Genomic DNA, 18,632 nt, shown 5'->3' with positions numbered 1-18,632 from the left:
GCTTGGCCACTTCCTGGCTATGGGACCCTCGGCAAGTGGCATCACCTCTCTGGGCCTCGTTGACCTCATCTGCTTGAAGGGGGTGATTCTAGGTGCCTGTCTCACAGCATAGCTGCTGTGAGTTAACCTGGATAGCATGTGAGCACAGCGCCCAGGGCACTGGGAGCTCCCAGCAAGGGAGGTTGCTCTCCTGCCTCCCTCCCTCTTGCGCCCTCTTGTTTCCTCCTGCTGCTTCTCCTGCTTTTCCTTCTCATGCATCCTTCTTTCCCTCCTGGGCACATGCCCCGAGGCTGCTTCTATGCTCAGCTCTGTGCGGGCTGACACTGTAGACACAGGTGAGTGAGACCCAAGCCTGCCTTCAGGGGCTTCCTCTCCTGTTTGGAGGAGGGATGTGTTGCAGGACAGGCCAACTCAGGCACAGATTATCATACAAGGGACAGTGTATGTGGTCATGGAGATAGCAAGGACGTTGTAGGCCCCCAAAGAAGGCATTCTACCCAGCCTAGAAGTCCAGGAAGGCTTACTGGTGGAGGTGATCCTTGCCTGAGTTGAAACTTGGAGTAAATAGAAACATTTCCTGAGCAGGTAAAGAGAAGCCTGGGTTCTCAATCAAAGAAAACAAAACATGAGCTCATTCGTTCAACCATGTGTTTCATTCATTCACCACACATTCGGATACTCCTGTGGGCCACGCTTGGTAGGAGAGACACAGACAGTGGAGGCGGGGAACTCCTGTCATGGAGGGGGCTCAGAGCAGGATGAGACTTGCTTCCTGGAGAAGGGGTTTTCACGGTTGCATAGGAGTTTGCTGTGAGGATGATAAAGTCACACGCTCTTTCACTAATTCCCCCGCCCCTTCGCTGAGCCCTTTCTTGTCTGACTGTGTAGTAGGCCCGGGACCCAGGAGAGGGTCAGACTCAGTTCCTGCTCCTGAGGAGCTTCCGGTGTTGGGGGGAGCCTGCTCTAGGGAGCTGGTGAGGTCCAGCTGCTAGTGGAGGCGGCCCAGGGTGTTGTGAGGTGCCGAGTTGGCATCAGGAGTTCACAGAAGGGGATCAGATTGGCCAACATTCCCTGCCCACCTATCACCAGCTTTACTTGGAAAAATCGACCAGTCCTAGCTTGGGCTTAGATCCACCCGGTCACGCTCTGTGTCCCGAGGCTTCCTCACCACCCTCCCTGAGCCGCCAGTTTCTGCTCCATAAAGGTTCACGCTGTGACAGCTGCCCCTCCCCGTTCCCCTGCCTCTGCCCACCCCTCTCTGCCCCCAGATCGTCTCCTCGGCCTCCACTGACCTCCAGGACTACACCTACTACTTCGTGCCGGCGCCCTGGCTCTCTGTGAAGCTCCTGCGGCTGCTGCAGTGCTACCCACCACCAGGTACCAACAAGCCCGCACGGGCTGGGGCCTGGGGTCCCCCGACCCCAAGGCTGGCCAGGGGGCAGGACGCCAGGGGTCTGTGTCGATTTCCCCGGAGGCTGGCCTGGTGCCTCCAGCCCCTGATCCGAGGCCGCAGTGGGGGCAGTGCCGAGCCCACGGCCCACTCAGGCTCTGCGACCAGTATGTTGTTGAGGCAGTGAGGGGCCGGGGTGGGGGGGCACCTGCAGCAGGGAGTGCTCCCCCCAGCACAGGGAACGGACAGATCGCCGTTGATTCCCCTGCCGTGGCCCAGGGGCCCTGTAAGGCCAGATTCACGCCCCAGCCCGGAACGTCAGGGCTCTGTTACCTCTCTTACAGATGAGGAGACCGAGGCTTGGAGAGGGGGGCCTTGCCCAAGGCCACCCAGCACATCAAGGGGTAACTCCAAGCTGTGTGGTAGGAGTCAGCGTAGCTCTGTTAGGGGTTTTCATGCCCTCAGTGCTCGTGGTCATGAGCGCTGGTGTGGACGAAGGGCCTGCAGTGAGCAGGTGCTGTACCAGGGTGTCCAGCCACCTCCTGCAGAGCTGGTGGGGGGCAGCTGTCTCAGAAACGGAGGCTTGGAGATGAGGCATCTTTCCAGGCCCTCAGTTCAGTTCAGTTCAGTTCAGTGTCTGACTGTTTCCGACCCCATGGGCTGCAGCACGCCAAGCCTCCCTGTCCATCACCAACCTCCAGAGTTTACTCAAGCTCATGTCCATTGAGTCGGTGATGCCATCCAACCATTTCATCCTCTGTCGTTCCCTTCTCCTCTTGCCTTCAATCTTTCCCAGCATCAGGGTCTTTTCAAATGAGTCAGCTCTTCCCATCAGGTGGCCAAAGTATTGGAGTTTCAGCTTCAGCATCAGTCCTTCCAATGAACACCCAGGACTGATCTCCTTTAGGATGGACTGGTTGGATCTCCTTGCAGTCCAAGGGACTTTCAAGAGTCTTCTCCGACACCACAGTTCAAAAGCATCAATTCTTCAGTGCTCAGCTTTCTTTATAGTCCAACTCTCATATCTATCCATGACTACTGGAAAAACCATAGCCTTGACTAGACGGACCTTTGTTGGCAAAGTAATGTCTCCGCTTTTTAATATGCTGTCTAGGTTGGTCATAACTTTCCTTCCAAGGAGTAAGCATCTTTTAATTTCATGGCTGCAATCACCATCTGCAGTGATTCCAGGCCCTGGGCAGCGACAAAGAGCAGAGCCTGACCACTGAGTCCGTGCACGTAACCCCTTCCCTCTCATGTGGGCCGGGCTCCCCCGGAACGTCCCAATCCTCGGGTGTCTGACCTCACAGAGAGTTTTGAGGGACCCTGTGCTGAGGTGCTCAGCACATAGAAGGTGCTTGAGAAACAGTGCCCTTCGATTCAGCCAGGGTGCTGAGCACCTGCTGGGGATGGTGGCTGGTGTGCGGCCCTGAATCTCTGCAGCCAATGTGCAACCTGTAGCAGAGTGTACGTGACACAGAAGGCCCTTCTCAGACTGTGAAACCAGGGATAAATTTTGTCGTGAATCCCTGAGGAAGGCTCTCCCAGCTGAGCTTTTTTGCTCACCCCTTAAGAAAAGGTACAGCTAAAGCCCAGGCCCTGCCTCATAGTTTTGGGGTGTGCCCAGGGCGGGCTTAAAAAATACAGTCCAGGACTGCAAATTAACTATGATTATGTCTTTGTCATTTTTTTGCCCCACACCTGGAATAGTTGCGCCTCCCACTGCCTGTTTTTTAAACAACGGGAGAGTTTTGTGTTGCAGTGTGTCGAACGTTCTGGATTCGGCTGATCGCTCTCTGGGTCCTTTAGCTGGTTTTTTGTCTCGTGAATTTCCTGATAGATCTGGTGCTGCATTCTTTGCTGGGACATTTGCCAGCTGTTCTGTCCACTTGGGGTCACCTCACAGGCGAGGGAATGGCAGTTCTCCGGGTTTTGTGACCTCCTGGTTGGCAACTGTCTCAGGCGCTCAGACCTCTCCTTGGGAAGGGCCGGGCTTGGGGGTGTCTCTGGGGAGGGTTCCTGGCGCTGTCTTTGCTCTGTGAGACTCCTACAGGGCCTGGGTGCTGCAGCGGGGGACGGGGGCTCCCAGGGTCCGCCTCTGGCCCAGCAGAGTCAGCACAGAGCAGAGCGAGGGCCCAGGTCTGGGGTCCTGTCCTCCGTCAGCTTCCCTGTGTGGCCTGGGGGCCCCAAAAGGGCTTGGGAGTCAAGATCCCAGCCTGAAGCTGCTGGGCCCTCCCTCTTCCTCTGGAGGACGGGGGCCATGGCGTGGGGGGCCCTGCCTGCAGGGAGCTCAACCTGGGGCATGCCCTCCGTTTCCTCAGAGGACGCGGCCGTGAAGGGGCGGCTGGTGGAGTGCCTGGAGACCGTGCTCAACAAGGCCCAGGAGCCACCCAAGTCCAAGAAGGTCCAGCACTCCAACGCCAAGAATGCCATCCTCTTTGAGACCATCAGCCTCATTATCCACTATGACAGGTGCCTGTGCGGGCCAGACTCCCAGGTCCTGGGGGGACGGGGTCTGGGAACGTGACTTCGAGGTAGGAGGGCAATGTGGTTGTGGGGTGTTGCCGTGAGTCACGGGCGCCGGGCCCCTTCTGCAGGGCAGAATTCCTGGCTCTCCATATCTGGGCTAGACGGCCCAGGTGTCGGGTCCCTGGGCATGGTTGTGACTGGGACAGGGCAGGAACTCAGAGTGGGGTCCTGAGAGGGATGCGAGATGCGTCGGCTGGGGCCAGTCCTCCGTCTGCTCACATCAGCTGTGTGTTCTCACCGCCCCCGCCCCCCCATCTCTCCCTCTTGCACCGGCAGTGAGCCCAACCTCCTGGTTCGGGCCTGTAACCAGCTGGGCCAGTTCCTGCAGCACCGGGAGACCAACCTGCGCTACCTGGCCCTGGAGAGCATGTGCACGCTGGCCAGCTCTGAGTTCTCCCACGAGGCGGTCAAGACACACATCGACACCGTCATCAACGCCCTCAAGGTGCGACCTCTGGGCGCCTCTCCCGGCCACACTGACCTGACTTGTGGCTCCTCTGCTGCCTCGGAGCGGCTCGGGGACCCAGCAGCCCTGGGTGACCAGCCCAGGTCAGAAGGGAGCCTAGAACATGCCCTATCTGCTCTCCTTCCTCAGACGGAGCGGGACGTCAGCGTGCGGCAGCGGGCGGCTGACCTCCTCTACGCCATGTGTGACCGGAGCAATGCCAAGCAGATCGTGTCGGAGATGCTGCGGTACCTGGAGACGGCCGACTATGCCATTCGTGAAGAGATCGTGAGTCCTGGGAGGGGCCGGGCACCCAGACTCCGGGGCCTGAGGAAGAGGGGCCCCTCTCCAGGTGGGGACATGCTGAGCCCAGATGTGGCGAGTCCACACCCCAGTTCCCCTGCCTGGGACACACGCACGCCCGACCTTCCCTCCGGCTGGTAGGTCCTGAAGGTGGCCATCCTGGCTGAGAAGTACGCCGTGGACTACAGCTGGTACGTGGACACCATCCTCAACCTCATCCGCATCGCGGGCGACTACGTGAGCGAGGAGGTGTGGTACCGTGTGCTGCAGATCGTTACCAACCGCGACGATGTGCAGGGCTACGCTGCCAAGACTGTCTTTGAGGTCAGCGCCCCCATCTCACCCCACGATGGGGCATCAGGGCAGAGCCAGGACAGCTGGGCCTGTGGGGCCAGCTGGCCCAGGCCTCATCCTCAGAAGGGCCGGGCCACCACGGGCCAATGTGAGGGTCAGCAGGGCACAGGATGCCCGGTGTGTAGTCACTGGTCCCTGAGTTCTGCCAGTTTCCCGCTCTTTCCACTCCAGACAAGAGTTCCCATTCAGCTCTGTTTTATTCCCAGCTCAGTTCGGTCACTTAACTGCTCTGTGCCTCAGTTTCCCCAGATGTAAACCCACCCACAGCAGTCACCAGGCTTCTGCAGTTAATAGGAGTCAAGGGCTCAGTGGAGTGCCAGGTACATGCTGAGCGCTCCTGAGCCAGGATGCTGCTGCTCACTGCTGTCCCCGCCCACAGGCACTCCAGGCACCCGCCTGCCACGAGAACATGGTGAAGGTTGGCGGCTATATCCTTGGGGAGTTCGGGAACCTGATTGCTGGGGACCCCCGCTCCAGGTGAGGGGTTTGGGGCTCCAGGGCCTGAAGGACCCTGAGCTGGGGTCCTGGGAAGGGTCCCTCTGAGGGAAGCGGCACCTCCCACAGGGGCTGCTGGGAGAGGGTGGTGCAGCTGGCCGCCCACCGACATCTGCCCACTCTCTGCAGCCCCCCGGTGCAGTTCTCCCTGCTGCACTCCAAGTTCCACCTGTGCAGCGTGGCCACGCGGGCCCTGCTGCTCTCCACCTACATCAAGTTCATCAACCTTTTCCCGGAGACCAAGGCCACCATCCAGGGCGTGCTGCGGGCCGGCTCCCAGCTGCGCAACGCCGACGTGGAGCTCCAGCAGCGGGCCGTCGAGTACCTCACCCTCAGCTCGGTGGCCAGCACGGACGTCCTGGTCAGAGCCCAGTCCCCACGTGCCCTGCCCCTGCGCCTTGCCCCCACTCCCGCTGGAGACCGGTGCTGACGCCCATCCCTGACCGAACCCTGCAGGCCACGGTGCTGGAGGAGATGCCACCCTTCCCCGAGCGCGAGTCATCCATCCTGGCCAAGCTGAAGCGCAAGAAGGGGCCGGGGGCCGGCAGCGCCCTGGACGACAGCCGGAGGGACCCCAGCAGCCACGACATCAATGGGGGTGTGGAGCCCACCCCCAGCACCGTGGTGAGTCCCGGGGGGCTGGGCCGGGGGCGGGGCGGCTGGGCCCGACCAGGCCAGCCCCTTCTCACCTGCCTCCACATTGCCCGCAGTCCACACCCTCGCCCTCCGCCGACCTCCTGGGGCTGCGGGCAGCCCCTCCCCCCGCGGCCCCCCCGGCCCCCTCGGGTGCAGGCAACCTCCTCGTGGACGTCTTCTCCGACAGCCCGGCCGCCCAGCCCGGCCTGGGGCCCAGCCCCGAGGAGGCCTTCCTCAGGTACCGGCCTTAGGCCCAGGGCGGCCCCCTTTTCATCTGCCCCCCCCCACCCCCACCCCAACTCCCCTCTCCTTGAGCCTCGTGTCTTCCCTGGCTGCTGCCTGCCCCGGTCTCCCCCCCCCCCCCTCTGGGCCTCTCTGGGCTCTCGCTGACCCTGGCCACCCTGTGTTGTCCTTCCCTGTCACCGTCTCAGCCTGCTCTTCCTTCTCCTCTCCTCCCGTCTCTCTCTTTCTCTCTCCGCCCTCTTGCTGCCTCTCTGGGATTGGCTGCCTGCCACGCCTGTCTTCTCTTGTCTGCTCTGGGATTGGATGGCCCAGCGAGCTGGAGCCGCCTGCCCCTGAGAGCCCCATGGCTTTGCTGGCTGATCCAGCTCCAGCTGCTGAGTAAGGGGTGGCCTCAGGGGGTTGGGGGGCAGACTCTTGTATCCCCCCGGGAGGGTTAGGGGACTGGGAGCTCTCAGCAAGCTCTCCTGATGAGCTGCGAGGGCTTGGGAGTGAGAATCAGGGCCGTCTGGTACAGGGTAGGGGGGTGATGGCTCCTGCCAGGGTCCTCTTCCCATCAGAGGCAATTGCCAGTCTGATTGAGGGGCTCTGTGGGGAATCCAGGTATGTGGATTCTGGGCTTCTGTTCCTTCAGGGCTTGCTGTCTCCCACCACTAGCTCTGGGCCTTGACCTCTAGTTCCCCAAGCTCCCTCCCATCTCCCTTCTTTCCCACCTGCAGCGCAGGTCCTGAGGACATTGGCCCGCCCATCCCAGAAGCCGATGAGCTGCTGAATAAGTGAGTTGTGGGTGAGGTTGGGGAGGGAAGTAGGGACGAGTGGGGAGCACAGAGCAGAGCCCAGGCAGGCACCGTCGTACTGACCCCCCACTGCCCCACGCAGGTTTGTGTGCAGGAACAACGGGGTGCTGTTTGAGAACCAGCTGCTGCAGATTGGAGTCAAGTCAGAGTTCCGGCAGAACTTGGGTGGGTCAAGAGGGCACTGGGGTGAGGTTTCCGGGAGACCCCGACTTGGGGAGGACATGGAAGGAACTCAGATGGAGCTCTGCCTCTCACCCTTGCTCCCACAGGTCGCATGTATCTCTTTTATGGCAACAAGACCTCGGTGCAGTTCCAGAACTTCTCTCCCACTGTGGTCCACCCCGGAGACCTCCAGACTCATATCCTCTCGGCCTGGCCCAGCCCTGCTCCTCCAGGTCTGCCTTCCTGGCAGCCGGGAAACAGATCCAGATCCCTCTTTGGCCCCCTTACTTGAGAGCCTGAGCCCATGGTACTTCTCTGAGATTTAGCATCATCTGTAAGAGGGAGTGAGCCTCTTTCCCAGGACAGGAGAGGACAGTGACATGACATGACAGGGATGCAGGAGGTGTTATTTCCTGAATCCCACATGGTCTGGGCATCAGTTTGTCCCTGTCAGGCCCCTCGCTGTGTCCTAACCTTTTTTTCCATCAGGCTCCACACCTATGATTCCAGTGCCTCGGCCAGTCACTTGGCCTCTCCGAGCCCTGCACTCCCTTCGGTGAAGTGTGGATCCTCCTCTTCCTTCTCAGTCTTGTTTTGAAGATCAGTGTGGCTGGAAGACCCTGGAAGGGTGGCTGGCATGAAGGAACTGCTTGAGCAGTGTCAGTCCCCTGTCCCCCCTTCTCTGGGCCTCAGTTTCCACAACTTGAAAATTAGAGTGATTATACCCCAAAACTTGAAGACCCTTTTAGCTTTGTTTCACTCAACATTTCCAGAGACCTCCCGGAGGCTCAGCTTTGTGCTGGGCAGGGACGGGGGGAGAGACAGAAGACCCCAACTTGCCAATGGGTTGTTGACACAAAGGTAGATGGTGGTAATACTCATTGCCACCATTTCAGTGAACTTACCATGTGCCAGACACACTGACAAGTACTTGTGGGAGATTATTTCATTGACTGCTGAGGACACTTACATCCATTTCGACGATGAGGCTGAGAGGTTAAGTGACGTCTTAACCTCTAAGAAGAGCTGGGATTCAAACCCAGGTCAGCCGTCAGAGCCAGGGCGTGACCTGTGCCATAATGGAGGTGGCTGAGCCCGCTGTGGAAAGCCAGAGGCATCCAGGTCAGAGGTTTGCATTAGGAAGGACTTTGGAGCTGGGTCATGTTGGATGAGCCCGGGACGGCAGGGCTGGGCCCCTCAGAGACCTGCAGGCTGGAGCCGCCAGGGAAGTTCTGAACCATCAGGTGATGATGGTGAAGTCCCTTTGCCCTCCTCGGCGCCCTTCCATCCCTCCCCACTCCCCCGCTCGCATTTCTGGCTTCCTTGACCACGGGTGGGCACAGCTGGCCGTGCAGACCAAGCGGGTGGCCTCGCAGGTGGACGGCGGGGCGCAGGTGCAGCAGGTGCTCAACATTGAGTGTCTGCGGGACTTCTTGACGCCGCCACTCCTGTCGGTGCGCTTCCGGTAAGTCAGGAGGCGGGGCGCTGCCGGGTGGGCGGGGCCTCGAGGACGGGGGCGGGGCCTGATGAGGCCGCTCTACCAACAGGTACGGGGGCGCCCCCCAGTCCCTCACCCTGAAGCTCCCAGTGACCATCAACAAGTTCTTCCAGCCGACAGAGATGGCGGCCCAGGACTTCTTCCAGCGTTGGAAGCAGCTAAGCCTGTGAGCCGCGTGGGAGGGGAGCCAAAGCCGCCCTCAGGGTGGGCGGGACTGGGGCTTCCAGAGCCCTGACCTGGACCTTTTCCCGCCTCTAGCCCCCAACAGGAGGCCCAGAAAATCTTCAAAGCCAACCACCCCATGGACGCGGAGGTCACTAAGGCCAAGGTGAGAGGCTAGACAGGAGAGGCACGGGGGCTACCATCCCAGTCCTGCCTCTCGTCTCCCAAACTCTGGGATTTGGGGTGCGGTGGCTGCTCTACTTGAACCGGTTTTCCCATCAGTAAAGTGGGACTAATTTCCACTCCCAAGGGTTTGGGGTAACTGGAATGTTGCTGTCTGGGAGCTAAAAGAGATCGGGCACCCCCTGTCCCCCTTAGCTCCTGGGGTTTGGCTCTGCTCTCCTGGACAATGTGGACCCCAACCCTGAGAACTTCGTGGGGGCTGGAATCATCCAGACTAAAGCCCTGCAGGTGGGCTGTCTGCTCCGGCTGGAGCCCAACGCCCAGGCTCAGGTGAGTGGTGGTTCCCAAGGCCGCCTGCTCTGCGTGCATTCTCTGCTCTGCTGTCTTCCGCTCCCTTTTCCTCCCCGCTTTTTGTCTCTCTATATCCTTTACACCCTTTGTGACCTCTGTTACCTTTCATCCTTTCCCTCTTATATCACCTTTCTGACCCCTTGATCCTTTCATCATTTATCTGCCCTGTATCAACCCCCCTCCCCCACACTCTCCATCCCCTCTGCCTCCTCCCTGAGTTGCCCTGTCCCCCTAGATGTACCGGCTGACCCTGCGCACCAGCAAGGAGCCTGTCTCCCGTCACCTGTGTGAGCTGCTGGCCCAGCAGTTCTGAGCCCTGGACTCTGCCCCCCGGGGATGTGGCCGGCACTGGGCAGCCCCCAGGACTGAGGCAGCTTTGGTGGATGGGGCAGCGAGGGACCTCTTCTGGTGACAGGGAAGACCCTGGGGTGGGGGGATGCCCAGGAACTTCCTCCGGCCTTTTGTATTTTTATTTTTGTTCATCTGCTGCTGTTTACATTCTGGGGGGGGTAAGGGGGAGCCCCCTCCCTCCCTTTTCCCCCGAAGCACAGAGGGGAGAGGGGCCAGGGAAGTGGGTGCCTCCTCCCCTCCCACCCCATCCTGTCATAGCCCCTCCTGCCCCCTCCCCTTCCAGGGGCTGTGTATTATTGTGAGCGAATAAACAGAGACGCTAATAGCCCCCGTCCTTGTCTGTGTCTGACGCTCGAGTCCAGTGGTCAGAGGAGCGGGGTGAGGGCATGCAGAGTGTGGGTGGCCAGGCCCCGCAGCCCATATGTGGGGCTTTGAGCAGACAGCAGCAGCAGCAGCCGCCGTGGCCCCAACTGCAGCGCCACCAGCCGCCATCCTGTGCCTGGCTCCTCAGTCCCTGACACCAAGTAGCAGGCTCTGGCTACCTGGGCACGGTGGACGGCCTCTTCTGCTTTCTCGTCTGGCTGCCCCGGCTCTGAAGGAAGGACAGCGAGGGTCGAGGTGACCAGTGAGGCCTGGACAACTAGGATGCTAACCTGAGGGAGCCACCCCATCCTGGGCTAAGTTTGACATCTGATGGAAGAGCCTCCAGCTCCAGCCAGCTGTCAGGACTTGAGATCAGACTTTCTCCCCCTCTTCCAGCCCCACTGCCCCACTTTCCTGGGGACAGTGTGTGTGCAGCCCCAAGGAACCTGGTTACAGTACAGATCACAGACATGCAAGAGATGCTGCCCAGGAGCCAGGCACTGGCCTCCAGAGGACCCCACCCCACTTGGGAAGCAGGTGCGGGAGGTGGAGTCGCACGGCTAGGAAGGGGCAGTCCTTTACTCCTCCAGGGAGAACTTTTCACCATCTTGTTAAACTCATCAGGGTCTTTGCTGGGATTGCAGTATCACTCTAGGTCCCTTTCTTTGGGCCTCAGGTTCTGTGTGACAGCTTTTCCTCCTGGACCTGGGTTCTGTGGAATCTACCACCCTTCTCCACCCAAAGCATTATTTTCAGCAGCAGAGCAGGAGCGTGTGGATGTGGAAGCCAGGCTGCCTGTGTGAATCACAGCTGAGCTCTGCTGTTTAGCTAAACCTGTTAGCTCATCTACAATATGGAAATGATGATGTGAAAGTTGCTCAGTCTTTTCCAGCTCTTTGTGACCCCGTATAGTCCATGGAATTCTCCAGACCAGAATACTGGTGTGGGTAACCTTTCCCTTGTCCAGGGGATCTTCCCAATCCAGGGATCGAACCCAGGTCTCCTGCATCGCGGACAGACTCTTTACCAACTGAGCTATGAGAGAAGCTCGAGGAAGAAGTGAATCAATACACAAGCAGCACCTGGCAGGAGATGAGGTCTCGGTGTTTAGGGTCAGCCAGGAGGCTCTGAAGCCTGCAGGCTGGGCCCTCCCCGCCCCTCCCTTCAGCTCTCTTCCCTCCTGTTCTGTGTACATGCCCAGGGCTCACAGACGGCCATGCCCAGTCCACGCTTCTCCTACTGCTTTCCCCTCCCCCGTCTCTTACTCCCGCCTCGTGAGAACTGGGACCCAGTGCCCCAGCCTGTGCAAAGGGGTCGCTGTGCCCGCCGCTGACCTGGTGGGAAGTGAGTGGCGGTGACCAGGGTGTAGAAAGAGCGGAGAAGGCGCCGGCGGTGCTCCGGAGACGGTTCTGAAGTTGGAAGAGGGGCGCGGTAACGCAGAGCCCCTGCCCAGCCCCCCGCCCCTCCCGGCCCCCGCCCACCTCCCAGTCACCTTTATCCCGCGAGGGCTCCACTGTGAAGAGACAGCGTTTCAGTTCCAGGTGGAGGAGCAGCAGCCTGTGAGGAAACAGGTGTCACGGCCAGGAAAGAGGTGCTGAGGACCCCCAACCCACTCCCCCTGCCGCGCCCTACCCGAGGATGTCCGTGTGCAGCGGGAAGCCCGCGGGCAGCGCTCGGGGTCCCAGCGGCAGGCAGCCCCGCAGCGGCTCCAGTAGGGGCTGCCACCAGCGCTCCAGAAGCTGCGGGGGGGGCGTGGTCATCAAGAGAGGCGGGGCCCAAGGGCGAAGTCGGGGGGTACCCAGGGGAGGCAGTTTGGCCAGGGAACTGGGGAGGAGACCACAAAGGCAGAGGGGGCCGCGGGAGGGAAGAGAGGAGCCTGGAAGGATGGGGAAGAGGGGCCCCGGAGGCGGAGCCCAAAGGAGCGGGGCCACTAGAGGGTGGGGCCTGTGGGGGCGGGGCCCAGAGGGCGGATCTGCGAGGGGCGGGCCGGACACAGGGCGGGTCCAGGGCTCAAAGGAGTGCCAGGGCTCGCGAGTAGAAAGGTGAACTAGAAGCAAAGCCGGACGGAGCGCCGACTCACCTGCGCATCCAGCTGGCTGAGGTGAGGCCGCGGGCCGCAGAGCAGACACAGTTCCAAGTCCGGCAGAAGCGTCAGGGTCAGTAGCCGGTGCGGAACCTGCAGCAGCGAGGAGGGTGGGCTGGCCGGAGCTCCTCTTCTCTTCGCAAGCCTGGTCTCCTAGAGGCGGTCCTCCAGGTCCCACCCCTGGCGCGCTCCTCCCTGCCCTCACCGTTTCCCCCCTGCCCACCCCACCCACTCACTCACCGCGGGGCTCCCGTGCGGCAGGTACACCGGGTAGTCGCGAGCGGCCTGCGGCGGCAGGGACCCCACCAGCCAGGGGAGCAGGACGGCCTCCGGCATCCCCAGCCGCCACCAGCTCTCGGTCGCTGCCACCACCCGGCCCGACACGACCAGGCTGACGAAGGCCGTGCCCGCCGCCTCAGCGAACCCAGAGAGGGCTTCCTGGGTAAGGGAGGCAGGCCGGCCGCGAGTCACAGAACATGAGCAGGGGCGACAGACTTCCCAGGTGGGTGAGTAGGGGAAGAGACCGGCGTACAATTCAAAGCTAGCTTGGTGGCCGTGCTCCGGCCGTGCTCCTGTGTCTCACCCTCCCTGGGCCTGAGTTCCTTCACCTTCACATGCAGCTACCATCCCCAAGTCACACAGTAAAACTAAACAGGTAGGGTGACCGCTGCCTAGTCTGATACGTCCTTTTAACAGCAGCAGCTATGGTTTATTGAGTGCTATTAAGTGCCAGGTGGGTGCAATCTACAAGCTACTGAAGTTCAGAGAGGTTGTCAGCTGCCCAGAGCCACACTGCTGGGAGGCAGCTATGCCAGATGAAATTAGATCAATATTTAAGGAAGAGCAGATAGAGATTTCCGTGGAAGAAAGAACAGGATGTGCCAGGGCAGAGAAACTGGGGAGTTGTAGGGATTTGTGAGACTCATGAGGCAGCTGGGAGAGGGTGGACTGTGGAGTTAGGAGTTAGCAGAGATTAGGGCAAGAAGGCAGGCGGCCATCAGATTCCTCAGGTCCTCAACATGAGACTAAGGGGCTAGGACCTTGTCCTGGGGCTGATGGAAGTCTCGGGTGGGCTGTGACCAGGGGAGGGGCAGTGTCAGCTCTAGGTGTAGAAAGATCCTTTCGGGGTCAAGTGGGAGCTGGACTGGAAGCCAAAAGGATAGGAAGAGGCAATGGTCCAAAGATAAGAGGACGAACACTGGCCTCTGACACAAGGCCAGAGGGATAGTTTTAAAAGTTTACAAGGCATTCCCAGTACCTGCAGCAGGGATCCCTCAGGAGGAACCACACAGTCCACACACTGGGTCAGGTCCCCGATGAGCTCTGAGTCCCCCAGGAAGCTGTCGATGAGGCGGTAACTGGCCTAGCAGAAGGGAAAATGGAGGAGCCTAAGACCCGGGTGGCACCCAAATGTGTTGGCTCCCCCGAGAAAACTGGCCCACTGGGCCTTCCTAGGGGATGTCAGACAACCAAGATGCCTTGGGAGCCCAATGGATAAGGCTGCCCCAGGGGTTTCTGGGAACTATAGTTCCCAAATATCCGTGACCAGGTATCCTAACTTCCCATCCTCATGTCCTACAGCCTCACCCTCAGCTCCTTCTTCAGTCTCTCTACGTTGCGGATATTGGATAGCTCTTCAAGTCCCACGAGAAGAACCTAGAAGAACCATATAGGAGAGTACGGGCCTTGGACAATTGGTTATAAGACAGGAGGGGTTGGGACTCAGACTCCTGTGTCTGAGGGGGGAGTCGGACTGAGGGCCAGAATTCCTGGGTTCTACAGGAGGCTGTTGGGAGTCTGGACTCCTGGGTCTGAGGGAGAGGGATGCTGAGAGCTCAGATTCCTGGGGTTGGGAAAGAGAGTTAAGGAGGGACTTCCCTAATACTCCAGTATTCTTGCCTGGAGAATCCCATGGATGGAGGAGCCTGGCAGGCTACAGTCCATAGAGTCACAAAGAGTCGGACACAACTGTGACTTCTCTCTCTTCCCTAGTGGTCCAGTGGTTAAGACACTGCATTTCCACCCAGCAGGGGGCAGGTTCAGTCCCTGGTCTGGGAACTATGATCCCACATGCCACAGGGTGTGGACAAAAACAAACAAGAATTTTTTTAAAAAAAGAGGGTCAGGGAGTCTCACCATGGCCCCAAACACCATCTGGAGTAGTCTCTCCAGCCTCAGCTCCGAGGTGCCCTCCTCAGACGACAGAACAATGAGGGTGATGCTGTGAGAAAGGAAGGTGAGAAGGATGAGTCCAGGCCAAGTAAACAAGGCAAAGAGGAGAGTAGGTCTGCCCTGGATCCATGCCCCAGCACAACCGGCCTCTCGTACAAAGAAGCTCAGCAATCAGGCTGAATGCCTTGTCAAAGATCCCACAGCCCAGTCTCAGCTGGCGCTGGAGAGCTGGACAGCTTGGGGGTCATCTTCAACAGGGGCTGTCCCCCTGGCCCTGCCCCCAAGCTGCTCTTGGAGACCTGTCGTGGAAGCTCTTCCACACCACGGTTGTGTCTTCCGTCCTCGCAGAGCTCAGTTGCACCTCGAGATTCTGCCCAAACATGTGGACTCCATTGAGGGAGCCGATGACAGAGAATGGGAGCTGGGGAAAGATTGGGAACTTGAGACAAGAGCCCCCCAGTTTCCTCCTCCTTGAGAACCAACTACTCAGGTCCCCAACCCAGTTCCTCTCTCTAGAGCCCCTGGCCCCTCCTCTTCAAGGAACCAGGATTACTGGTCAATTGCACCTTCGACGGTCTAAACACAACTCTGAAACTTCTCCAGCCTCTACTCCCTTGAGGACCGAGAGTCCTTCTAAATCCCTGCTATTTCAGAGATCCAGGCGCCCAGGGTCCCACCTGTTGGCGGGCGGGGGCGCCACCGCGGCTGCTCCTGCAAAACAGGGGGACCCCGCTAGATGCCGCGAGGCACAGAAGATGTACCGTGCCCTCGGTCCCCTCCTCCCCCATCTGGAACGCTCGCCACCCAGTCCCCTCGTGGGGAGAGTCAATGCCCTCCTCGGAGCACGCCCATAGTCACACGAAGTCGGGCTGCTGCTGTCCGGAGCCGCCAGAGGGCGAGATAGGGGGCTGATTGGAAGACGACTAGATTCCCGCCTTCCTCATCCCAACTCAAACCCCTCCTCAAGCTCTTTTCCAGCACCTCCCCCCGAGCCCCGTTACGCTCTCTTCCGCCCCAGCCGGAAGTCACAATACCCCTAACAAAGATGGCGGCCTTGCATTTGCTAAGCTGACTGGTCGCTACTTGAAGCGATTTGACTCTATTTAAAGAAGAGGATGAAGAGCCCAATTTGAAGATAGTGACTACTCCAAGGCGCTGCCTCGTAACCACAACGTAGGCGAGTGTATTTCACATTCTGAATTGACAAACAACCGTACCACACTCAAAGATGGCGACGATGCCGAAGCGTTGCCTAGCAACCGCTTTAGCTTGGCTTTTTGTTTTATGGTAGGAAACACTACGGGCTCAAAGATGCCGACCGCGCCTTGGGGTTTCCTAGCAACGACCAGTCTTATTTTCCTTCTAAGGCTATAAATAGCTGTGCCCCTCTCAAAGATGGCCGCAAGACGAATCACGAGCAATCTTCCTTAGAGCAAAATTGAGAAAGACACCAACTCCCCCCTTACTTTCGAGGATGGTTTGGTCCGGCAAGAGTTGCCTAGTAACCAACAAATGACTCGGTTGTTTTTGTTATTAGAACAAGAAAGATGAAATCCTTTATATTCTAGAATCGTAAAATAATATTATTTATAATGAATTTACACATGATAGTGTATAGTACAGAATGTGAAAATACTCCTACCGAAATCCTTTCCCTGAAATAAAAAGTTAACAGTTTAACACAGGATATTCACGTTTTCACAGATACTACTGTGCTAATGTTGTTTTCAAACTTTGTTTTTCTCATGAAATTGTGTAAATATACTTCGTCTTTTTAAAATGCCTTATCTTAACCTATATCATGGATGTAACAAAATATATTTAGCTCATTCTATACTGACGTAAGTTAGGTTCTTATCACTATGTGTTTAAAGGTATAAAGTAAATATTCATTAAGTTATCAGTTAATCAGATCGTTTTTCTCAGAACAGCTGCCTTCATTTCTGCAAATACATTTACAAAACATATAGTTGTATTAAGAAAGAATTTCTTTTAAACATGTTTTGCCTGCATTCTGGATTTGATTTCTAATAGCTGATAAGAAATAAGACATTTACTTGTACATTAAATTACATGAAACTTAAAGAGGAATAAAGTGCATAAAATAACAAATGAAGTAATATATCAATTTTTCCTTGTAGTTCTATGAATTTCTCCTTTAGTCTTATATTTATTTAGAGTTCTGATATACTTGGGTTTATTTCTATCATTTTACTTTTTTTGGTAAGAAGTAGAACACTCCATAGACAGCATGGGGACTATCTCAGAGGCAAGAGGGACCTATTTCTATCATTTTATTTCTATATTATTTATTATTTATTTCTATATTATTTATAGCTATATTTCTTGTTGTCCTGCCTTTTCCATGCTTATTTCCTCCTTTCTTTTAATGGATTTGTTTCCTCAGTCCATTTGTCCTCTTTCTTCTGGCTTCAAATTTATACATTAATTCTCTTTTATTATTTTTGAAATTTTGCCATCACATTTAATTCAGCAAAAGGTTAAAGATTTTTAAACCCTCTCTCAAAAAATACAAAGAATGTGACAAGTTAACTCCACTAAACTTCCTCCAGACTAAGCAACTAGTGTTGCTAGCATTCTAATTTGACTTTTTAAAATGTCTTCATTGAATATTTTTTATTTTATTCAGCCAATTGTAATTGTATGTTTATGATTCATTTTGTCCTCCCTGTTCCTTCTTACATTTCAGATCACTTTCCAGGGATAGTTGAAAAATTTCCTACTTCCTAGAGGATTTCCTACTGGAAAACTCTTTCTCTACTCACAATATTTCTAATACCAAATGTGTAGGTTTTCCACACCAAGCAGTTCCCCAGTTTTCTGTGGACACAGACTGTCTTATAAGCCAATTAAATTCTGACACCAACCACCTAGAGTTACATACACACACACTCACATCCTTAAGGTCTCAGATCCACAATACTATAGCCACTTCACACACCAGTTAGAAGTAGTGGGTCCCCAGGTTACCCACACTTTGGCCTGAGTGGCCTACATGTAACAGGGATCCCCATGACCCCCTCTTCTTATTGCCCTAACTTGGCCTCTGTTCACCGTTGCTGAATAGAAATGCGGAGATAAGAGTTTTGGGTGAAGTAGAGAAGAGTAGCTTTTATTTCTTTGCCAGGCAAAAAGGGACCATAGTGGGCTGATGTCCTAAAGACTGTGTGACCCACCCTGGAATGGACAGTGAGGAGTGTCACAGTGTTCAGGAAGCAGGGTTTGATCAGCTCGTGGACCATTCTTGGATTGGTTGGCATTTAGGTGAAGTTTCAAGCATCATCAATTTTCTGGTTTCAGCCAGTCTAGGGTCTGCATTTTTGTGGTCAGCAGTTTTCATCTGGAGCGGGTCTGCTTCCTGTAAAAAACAACTTAGGAATGTGTGTCAGGCCTTTATCTATATCTTTCAGAGAACTGGGATTTCGCTGGTTCTGCTGTGTGGCAGAATTATAGTCTAAATTGTTACCAGTTCCCCAGTTCAACAGCTATTCTTTGTTTCTACATCTTCATATTTCCAAATCATTAACTTTTGGGTCAGCACTTTACTTCAAAAGACAAGGACACAGGGCTTGAACACCATTTCATTCTCATATTCAATAATTTGCTCTTATGGTTCACAGAACCCATGGAAACATTTTACTCACTATTGTTGGTTTATTATAAAGGATATTACCAAGGATAAAAATGAACAGCCAGGGGAGTGATAGATTGGGACTTTGGAATTAGAGACACAAACAATTACATGGATATGGAACTTCCCTGGGGGTCCACGGCTAAGATTCCACACACCCCATGCAGGGGGCTCTGGGTTTCAACCCTGGAAATGGCAACCCACTTCAGTATTCTTGCCTGGAGAATCCCATGGACGGAGGAGCCTGGTGGGCTACAGTCCATGGAGTCGCAAAGAGTTGGACACAACTAAAGTGACTGAGCATGCACGTGGCACGCACAGGGAACTAGAACCCTTATCCTGTCACTAAGAGTTCACAGGCCTCAGCGAAGATTTCATGTGCCACAACTAACAACTGGCAGAGCCAAATAAATAATAAAAAAAGAACTTGGCAAAAGTGGTAGGATGTCACTTCTGAGATTAGGTT

General features: G+C 56.3%; 2 protein-coding genes across 10 annotated transcripts in view; one reads left to right on the top strand and one right to left on the bottom strand.

Moving 5' to 3' along the window:
* Positions 1-10,130, top strand: part of AP2A1 (adaptor related protein complex 2 subunit alpha 1) — a 28,243-nt gene extending 18,113 nt beyond the window's left edge. Inside the window, exons 7-24 of one of the 4 annotated variants that reach the window (XM_070450485.1) lie at positions 1,269-1,377; positions 3,712-3,862; positions 4,196-4,364; positions 4,515-4,652; positions 4,809-4,991; positions 5,401-5,498; positions 5,646-5,877; positions 5,973-6,140; positions 6,227-6,390; positions 6,708-6,773; positions 7,112-7,168; positions 7,272-7,354; positions 7,459-7,559; positions 8,695-8,816; positions 8,899-9,015; positions 9,108-9,177; positions 9,390-9,524; positions 9,781-10,130. In XM_070450485.1, coding sequence (XP_070306586.1) covers positions 1,269-1,377; positions 3,712-3,862; positions 4,196-4,364; positions 4,515-4,652; positions 4,809-4,991; positions 5,401-5,498; positions 5,646-5,877; positions 5,973-6,140; positions 6,227-6,390; positions 6,708-6,773; positions 7,112-7,168; positions 7,272-7,354; positions 7,459-7,559; positions 8,695-8,816; positions 8,899-9,015; positions 9,108-9,177; positions 9,390-9,524; positions 9,781-9,858 — 2,241 coding nt within the window. In that variant the 3' untranslated portion in view covers positions 9,859-10,130. Of the gene's footprint in view, positions 1-1,268; positions 1,378-3,711; positions 3,863-4,195; positions 4,365-4,514; positions 4,653-4,808; positions 4,992-5,400; positions 5,499-5,645; positions 5,878-5,972; positions 6,141-6,226; positions 6,391-6,707; positions 6,774-7,111; positions 7,169-7,271; positions 7,355-7,458; positions 7,585-7,840; positions 8,090-8,694; positions 8,817-8,898; positions 9,016-9,107; positions 9,178-9,389; positions 9,525-9,780 lie in introns of those variants that run through there. The other 3 variants (XM_070450487.1, XM_070450483.1, XM_070450484.1) reach the window with 3 other exon arrangements.
* FUZ (fuzzy planar cell polarity protein) lies at positions 9,998-15,783 on the bottom strand. 6 transcript variants are annotated; one of them, XM_070450491.1, is made up of 11 exons: positions 15,732-15,783; positions 14,814-14,935; positions 14,479-14,563; positions 13,930-13,998; positions 13,601-13,705; positions 12,583-12,780; positions 12,340-12,435; positions 11,892-11,998; positions 11,752-11,816; positions 11,594-11,668; positions 9,998-10,488 (listed from the first exon to the last, which is right to left on the bottom strand). In XM_070450491.1, exons 2-11 carry the CDS (start codon positions 14,894-14,896, stop codon positions 10,262-10,264), a joined length of 1,110 nt encoding a protein of 369 aa, XP_070306592.1. In that variant the 5' UTR covers positions 14,897-14,935; positions 15,732-15,783; the 3' UTR covers positions 9,998-10,261. The 6 variants fall into 6 exon arrangements, with proteins under 6 accessions (XP_070306592.1, XP_070306591.1, XP_070306589.1 ...); XM_070450490.1 differs by lacking the exon at positions 15,732-15,783 and adding an exon at positions 15,549-15,722; XM_070450488.1 differs by lacking the exon at positions 15,732-15,783 and adding an exon at positions 15,192-15,513.
* Between the last annotated feature and the right edge of the window lie 2,849 nt (positions 15,784-18,632).

The sequence above is a fragment of the Odocoileus virginianus genome, chromosome 20 (genome assembly GCF_023699985.2).
Source record: "Odocoileus virginianus isolate 20LAN1187 ecotype Illinois chromosome 20, Ovbor_1.2, whole genome shotgun sequence".
Taxonomy (NCBI): Eukaryota; Metazoa; Chordata; class Mammalia; order Artiodactyla; family Cervidae; genus Odocoileus; species Odocoileus virginianus.
The sequence above is the reverse complement of the archived record's forward strand: the minus strand, read 5'-3'. Positions and strand labels throughout refer to the sequence as shown.

Bases quoted from the DNA above. Each gene is read 5' to 3' on its own strand.
- FUZ (XM_070450488.1), bottom strand. From the start codon at position 15,302: ATGGGGGAGGAGGGGACCGAGGGCACGGTACATCTTCTGTGCCTCGCG. The intron at 14,936-15,191 runs GTGGGACCCTGG...ATCTTTCCCCAG, and splicing joins GCGCCCCCGCCCGCCAACAG to CTCCCATTCTCTGTCATCGG. The intron at 12,436-12,582 runs GTGAGTGAGTGG...TCGCTGCTGCAG, and splicing joins TGCCGCACGGGAGCCCCGCG to GTTCCGCACCGGCTACTGAC.